The following is a 7,566-nucleotide window of genomic DNA, read 5'->3' as shown; positions in this document are numbered from 1 at the left end:
AAAACTTTTCCTCAGGCGATTTAGTAAAATGCCAAAGTTTCACGGTGCGGTGGCAAGAGGTTGAGCAAGCAGCGAGAGTTTGAAATCCACGAATGCAAAATTTACGGCGTTTTAACTTTTGGTGATGCAGAAATGTCATGTCAAGAGCCACGTATTTTCCTGATTTATTGTATAAATTAATTTCTTTTTTCTTTTGGCCTTTTTAAATGTATATTTTTTTATTTAAATCCTTCGGTTTCGGTGCGACCGGAACACTTTTGGCTCCCCCTCGATCTCCCCATGGCGACGGCGAAGTCCCTCCTAGCCAACGGCGACACCGTAAAGGTTCCGTCTCCTGGCCGCCTTGCCTCTGTCTACAGCGAGGTGCAGACCAGCCGCCTCAATCATTCCCTCCCGCTCCCTTCCATTCTCAAGGCCCCTTTCGAGCTCCTCGACGGCCCTCGTAGCTCCGCCGCCGGAAACCCAGGTCACTCTCTGTAATTCCCCTTATCTATTTGAGTATTGTGCGACGCCTTCGTTGATCTGGTAGATAGATGGATGTTCACTTGAAAATTTTGCTTTATCAATTTATGTCTTTTTTTTTTACTTATCTCACTCACGCCTGTGACGCTGTCGATGATGTTGGAGTATGATAGACGAGATCGCGAAGCTTTTTCCCAATTTGTTTGGTCAGCCGTCGGCAAAACTGGTGCCGGCTGGCTCAGGTCGTTCAGATTTGCCCGCCAGCCTGAAGATTGGGGTTGTCTTGTCTGGTGGCCAGGCTCCAGGTGGACACAATGTCATATCTGGGATTTTCGGTGAGACACTATTCCTTTTGCGTATCAATCTGTTTGATCTTGATTGTTCTTGTTCTATAATTCGTTCTTCTTCTGTTTTCCTCCTCATATCCAAGTGATCTGTTACTATCTTTTTCCCTCCTTCTGTTAGATTACTTACAGGAAAAGGTGAAGGGCAGCATCCTGTATGGATTTAAAGGAGGTCCAGCAGGTATTATGAAGTGCAAGTATGTGGAGCTGACTCATAATTTTGTTTATCCTTACAGAAATCAGGTATTTATTACTCCATCACTAAGAAAAAATCACTTCAAAGTTATCCTGGATTCTTGTCATTATTATACAAGTCTTTCCACGATAAAGGCAGTTAAAATTTGGTGGATTAAGCTCTAAAAATAGTTCCCAAACCAGAACACTTATGATTAGTTTCACAACAATATCTAACTGATGTGATTTGTGGTCTGCTTATTGAAAAACTACTGTTGTTGAGTTTGAAATACATTCCTCCTTACCCTTCTACATATTGAAGTTATCGATTGTCCTTTCCTAGTTGGAAAAAAAAAATGTGGTTATGTCTTATATTTTCTTCTGAATAGGGTGGATTTGACATGATCTGTAGTGGAAGGGACAAGATTGAAACTCCAGAGCAGGCATTTCACTCGTCCTTTTCTAGCTTATCAAAAATGAGTGTTTTTTTTAATTAAAGCTATATCTACTCACTATAAAAAAATTTGTGTATTGCCTTTTATTCTGACTTGCATTCATATACTTGGCCATCAGTTTAAGCAAGCTGAAGATACTGTCACAAAGCTTGATTTGGATGGACTTGTTGTTATTGGTGGAGATGACTCTAATACTAATGCATGCCTGCTCGCTGAAAATTTTAGGTTGAATTATGAGATAGAATTCACTAAACCAATATTGCACTCGTTTTGATGTTCCTGTTGATGATCACTAACCAAGTATTATTCTTGAACTTCACATTTGATTAGGCAAAAGAAAATGAAAACTCAGGTTATTGGATGCCCCAAAACAATTGACGGAGATCTTAAATCCAAGGAGGTTCCTGCAAGTTTTGGATTTGATACTGCATGCAAGGTTTCTTCTTCACTATTGAGTTACTCTTGTTTGGTACAGTCTGCATCTAAGGATCATAAAGGCTGAGTGATATGACATGCAAAATTATTTAGAATCAATTGAGTATGCAGCTTTAAATATCTGTATCATATAGAATATTTAACATGCACAGAAATCTTATGTAGAGACTTTGACAAACTCATTCAAACCTTCATCGTTCATATCATTGCAAGACAATAGGAAATCTTATGTAGTGTTTATGTGTTTCTCATTGTCCTTTCACAATATTCTTTACTTAGTTGTGTTCACGTAACTTGTGCCTTCTTGCAAGTGTATAAGACAACAGGAATTATTTTCACATGAAAATTTTCACCAGTTAATCTATTTCTTGGGTCTCTGAGTCTCTCTCTCTCTCTCTCTCTCTAAATGCTAAGCGTCAGATATTGCATGGTTTTCTTGGAACTCTTTATTATTTCTGGCTTTGCAGATCTACTCTGAAATGATTGGAAACGTAATGATAGATGCACGCTCTACTGGCAAATATTACCATTGTAAGCTCTCAAACTGCTACATTCCACAGCTTGATCTGAAATAGTTGCTTCAATATTTGGCCGAAAGCTCTTTGTGGATATCAAAAGAGCTTGCTCAATTTCTTAATTGTAGAATAGATTGGTTAGTTGTTAAAAATAGTTTTGCAAAACAACCTAAACCCACTAAAGAGATGAGGTTAAATTTCCTTCTCGTACAAACTCAGGCCATTCTTGCATCATAAAACTGTTAAAAATAATTACCAAATCTTTTGTTGATGGTATATATTGTATGATCTGGTCATGTGGAACCATCAATTTATAGTTCTTAAATGTCCATATTTACTTATTTGGCTATTTTTATCATATGATATTGTTCTAGTCATGTTATATCCCGCAATGTCTCTCAATATTATTAACCAAGAATGTATAAATCTATCCTAAATCTCATCTGATTTAAATAATCATTACAAATAATCTTTTTTCTTTACTTATTCATTTATATCTAGTTTTTGCACTCATGATGACTCTTGCTTTTACAGTTGTGCGGTTGATGGGTCGTGCTGCTTCTCATATAACACTGGAATGTGCGTTGCAAACACATCCTAACATTGCCATCATTGGTGAAGAGGTGATTCTCTTATCTAATTTTAAATATTTTGTTAAAGTATCTATTTGCCTATGTTGCATGGATATGGGTACGGGTATTGTATCGAATACGATATGGATACGACGATACGACAAATTTTGAAAATATAAGATACAATATGGCTAGAGAGAGAGAGAGAGAGACCACTGGCACAGTGGCATGTAAGATCATGAAAGATGATCAAACCGAGACTTTTAGACACTATTCATCAAAAAAATTAAAAGCCAAAAAGAAGAAAAAGGAGATTGAAAGATTATAGCTTATATTCAAATTTCTAAATTAAATATTTTTAACAAAATGATTAGGGTTTAATTGTGGCAACACCTCATAAAATGATTAGAGTTTAAGCACTTTAGAGGAGTGGAGCATAAATCAGAAACAATAATTTAGGGCTTACATGGCGAGCGGCGGTAGGTGGGGCGGCGACGACGACGATTGGTTGGCGACGTCAAAGAGGCGATGAGAGGCGAGTAGGATGAGAGGTGAATAGAAAAAGAATAGGGTTTAGGGTTTAAAAGCCCACAACCCAATTCATTTTTAATAATTCTTTTTCAATTAGTCCTAGAAAATTTCAAGTTTTTTCAATTAACCCCTAAAAATTTTAAATATTTGCAATTTTGGCCAAATGTATCTGGAAAAAGTATCCTAGCCGTATCCTTGCCATATCCAAAATGTATCTGCCTGGTCAAACCTCAAAAAAGTCCACCACATTTTTGCCCGTATTCGATATGCGTATCGTATCCGTATCCATGTCCAATACTTCAAAAAAAAAAATCAGAGTATCTGTGCTACATAGCTATTTGGTAATCCAAAATGTATCTTTTCTGATGTAGTCATTATCTTGCTACAAGCTACCATGTGGTTCATTAACTTGTAAGTTATTTAATGATGTTCTCCATGATCAAAGATGAATGAAGGCTGTCTGCATTTTCTGGGGGATTGAGGAAAGTGATCTCTTTAGTGCTTCCTTAGGATTTAAGTTGAAAGTAACCCATAGGGTGTTTTTGTGGGACTTTTTATTCTGAGGGCATTTATTGCTGTTGAATTAAATTAAACTTGCCTAAATCTTTATGTTCCATTGATGAGCCTGGGAATGCATCCCTGTACGGTGTTCATTGCTTATGCTTTCACTGAGTATCCATTTGAAATACCCATGGGTTGAGAAACTTGAGCAAAATGTAAACTTGATTAACAGAAAAAGGCATACAGTGAGAGAACCAGAATAGAATGAGTAATTTGTAATTAATAACTCAATACTTTTGATGTACAGTGTAATTTTCTTCATCACTGTGTCAATTATTCATTATTTCCTCTGACTTCACAGTCTTTATTTTACAGGTGGCTGCTAAGAAACAAACACTTAAGAATGTTACAGACTACATTACTGATATTATCTGCAAGCGGGCAGAACTTGGCTACAATTATGGTGTCATACTTATTCCTGAAGGATTGATCGATTTTATTCCTGAGGCATGAATTATTCCTTATTTTTCCTCTTTTTGCATGTTTGATATAAATCAGTAAACAAGGAATCTGTTGGTATTCATTTGTGGTCCAGATATAAACTGTTGTATTGATATTTCTGTTCTTTCCTTTCAGGTTCAACAACTTATTGCTGAACTAAATGAAATCCTAGCTCATGATGTAGTTGATGCTGAGGGGTTGTGGAAAAATAAACTTCAACAACAATCGAAAATTCTCTTTGAATTTCTGCCCCTGCAAATCCAAGAGCAACTCTTGTTGGAAAGAGATCCGCATGGAAATGTACAGGTGATGCTAACTATTTAATGATCATGCCATGTAGGTTTCAGTGTTATTGATATTTTTGAAATGACTGGCTAGTCATTTTGTTTATGGCTTATTTATGTTCTTGTACAGGTTGCCAAAATTGAAACTGAGAAAATGCTTATCTCCATGGTTGAAACTGAGTTGCAGAAAAGAAAATTGGAGGATAAATATGCTAGAAATTTTAAAGGACAGTCCCACTTTTTTGGGTAAGAATAGCCATATTACTTCAATTGGTCTGCACTGGCTTTCCAGTGTCTCTTTGTATTTTTTCCCATGTTGATTGACCACTTCAGGTGAGGCTTGATTTTATGCTAAGGTTTTTTAGGCATCATTGTAGAATCATTGGCGATATTTACATCAAGAAATACATTAGATTCTCTATAGAGTTCAAGATTTTTTATTTTGATTTCATTATGGAGTACTCTCTAGCATAGGCTTCCTTTTGGTTTTTTAACCCTTCATTCACACATTTTAAAGTTCTTAATTTTATTTTGTGCCAACTTTACTAGGGTGTTTTGGTTTTCCTTTATACGCTATTGTTTCAGTTAGGAGTTCTACATTTGCAGATATGAAGGAAGATGTGGCTTGCCAACAAATTTTGATGCCAACTATTGCTATGCATTGGGTTATGCTGCAGGAGCCCTGTTACATTCTGGAAAGACAGGGCTCATTTCCTCAGTTTGTTATCTTCATCACTTTCTGTTATGAATCGATATTGCACTGCTAGTAATTGCTACATTTTATGCATCAAATTTGTCAGTGTAATTATCATTGCAGTTGCTTGTGCATGCCACATCAATTTCTGAGTCATATGTATCCGTTTATGATTTGTGTTAGTCATGCATGCTATGATTCTTAGAACATTGTTTGATTTGGTAAACAATCTACGAGAAATCTTTGGTAAAAGTCATTTTTGTAATTCTAGTTCAATAAGAAAACATGGTGAATCAATGGTTTCTTACCTTTTCTTTTCTATTGACTTCATTTGATATGTTCCATTATGGGGAAGAACCTCCTAAGTTGATCTGGCTTGAGCTACTTGAAGGATTAGTGGGCTAATACAAGATTAATAACAACACAACAATATTGACATTAAGGAATTAAATCATAATTAAGTGACCTAATGCTTGATGCACGAAGGGGTTTATATCGGCCCACAGGCATAGCCGAGTTGGTACTTGGTGGTAAATTGCCAGATGAGAGCGGAGATCGAATCCTCAGGGAACAGTTTCTTGGAGAATAAAATCCCTTCCACCTAAAGATGTCGCTCGGTTACCATGATTTATTCTCTTCATCTCGCTGTGGGGCACTTGGGGCGAGCGAGTTACCTTTTGCCACATGATTTGTGATTATTCATGTTACCAGGGCCAAACATAGTTTGTTTGTCACAGTTGTCCTACCAGCTTGAGTGATGTTATGGCAAAGATAACCATGTAAAAGTCCTGCTTGAATGATAGTTAGGCTGATGCTTGTATTAGTTTGAGAATAATTAGCCCAGTCTATATTGTTAAACAATGTTTTCATTCAAGTTTACCAAGAAATAATATAAAATGTTTTTCTAGGTTTTAGTAACTAATTCTCTCTTCTTTTTTGGCTCCACACTTCCAGGTTGGTAATTTAAGTGCTCCTGTTGATGAATGGACCGTTGGTGGAACTGCATTGACTTCATTGATGGATGTAGAGAGAAGACATGGTATGCCATTTTTGCTTATTTTTCTTGCCATTCAAAATATCCGCATGATTTTTCTCCTGTACTTCAATTTGCTAAGCCTTGTGAGTTGTTTGGTTTGCTAGGCAGTTTTTTTTCCTCATAAATGAACAGCTTGAGATCAGGAGCAAAACATATACACAGAACTGTTGCACAATTGTCAAGTGAAAAATATATATAAACCTGTAGCTTTGACTTGTCAAGTGAAACTGAAAGACTGCTAATGTATTTCCAGCTTAAACTTTTATTTAGTTGCTATTTGTTTCTTATAAGATATGAATTGCCTCCAGGTAAGTTCAAGCCAGTGATCAAGAAGGCCATGGTCGAACTCGATGGTAAATCTCTTTCTTCTTTTGTAACATTTATGTGGTTTAGTTTCTGATCCTAATAATTATTATTCAGGTGCCCCTTTTGGCAAGTTTGCAGCCCTGCGAGATGAGTGGGCTATCAAGAACAGATACATCAGCCCTGGTCTGATCCCTCAAATCTATTCCTATTCCTATTCCTATTCTGTTTGTTGGTTCCATTTTTTTTCCTCCAGCTAAATATCGTTTTCGTTAAATCAACTTTTCAGGCCCCATTCAATTTATTGGTCCGGGATCAAACGATGTCAACCACACCCTGCTTTTGGAACTTGGAGCCCAGGCTTAGACGACGCGTCTGAAATTGACTTTAAGATCACACCCTCAGTCAACTACAAACTTGGTATTTTCTCTTGCATTTCCCTCTTGTCCCAGGGCCAGAAGGCGAATAAAAAGTTTGTTTTAGAAATATCCTGAGTCGGCAGATGCGATGTCTCAGCATTAAATTTGATATGTATGATACTTAGACATCTTTGTGAAAGGGTTTCCATCACACTCTAATCTATACCGTTGAAGTGCAGATCGACGGGAACGGCAAGCCCAGTTGACCTTTGCTGCATAATTCGGGTCAGCCTAATTGGGTCAAACGGCTTCTTTATTGTCAAATCATGAAGCTGTCGTCATGGACTTTGCATGCTTCAGGACCAACCTTATTTCTCACCGTTCACCTTGTCACAAAACT

General features: G+C 37.0%; 1 protein-coding gene across 2 annotated transcripts; it reads left to right on the top strand.

The window, feature by feature from the left end:
• The first annotated feature begins 223 nt into the window (after positions 1-223).
• LOC122056339 (pyrophosphate--fructose 6-phosphate 1-phosphotransferase subunit beta-like) lies at positions 224-7,566 on the top strand. Of its 2 annotated transcripts, XR_006133115.1 has the most exons (17): positions 224-466; positions 636-797; positions 928-1,049; positions 1,370-1,423; positions 1,554-1,660; positions 1,766-1,871; positions 2,338-2,401; positions 2,920-3,008; positions 4,365-4,496; positions 4,626-4,796; positions 4,905-5,020; positions 5,381-5,492; positions 6,423-6,507; positions 6,813-6,857; positions 6,925-6,993; positions 7,097-7,227; positions 7,406-7,566. XR_006133115.1 is itself a non-coding variant. In XM_042618256.1 (16 exons), the coding sequence occupies exons 1-16, from the start codon at positions 280-282 to the stop codon at positions 7,171-7,173; spliced, it is 1,698 nt and encodes a 565-aa protein (XP_042474190.1). In that variant the 5' UTR covers positions 224-279; the 3' UTR covers positions 7,174-7,385. The 2 variants fall into 2 exon arrangements, 1 of the variants encoding a protein (XP_042474190.1); XM_042618256.1 differs by lacking the exon at positions 7,406-7,566 and having other exon boundaries at positions 7,097-7,385.

Source organism: Zingiber officinale, chromosome 3B (genome assembly GCF_018446385.1).
Source record: "Zingiber officinale cultivar Zhangliang chromosome 3B, Zo_v1.1, whole genome shotgun sequence".
Lineage (NCBI taxonomy): Eukaryota > Viridiplantae > Streptophyta > Magnoliopsida > Zingiberales > Zingiberaceae > Zingiber > Zingiber officinale.
The sequence above is the reverse complement of the archived record's forward strand: the minus strand, read 5'-3'. Positions and strand labels throughout refer to the sequence as shown.

Coding starts and splice junctions, on each gene's coding strand:
- LOC122056339 (XM_042618256.1), top strand. CDS start 280: ATGGCGACGGCGAAGTCCCTCCTAGCCAACGGCGACACCGTAAAGGTT. Junction 467..635: donor CTCCGCCGCCGGAAACCCAG/GTCACTCTCTGT, acceptor GGAGTATGATAG/ACGAGATCGCGAAGCTTTTT. Junction 2,402..2,919: donor TACTGGCAAATATTACCATT/GTAAGCTCTCAA, acceptor TTGCTTTTACAG/TTGTGCGGTTGATGGGTCGT.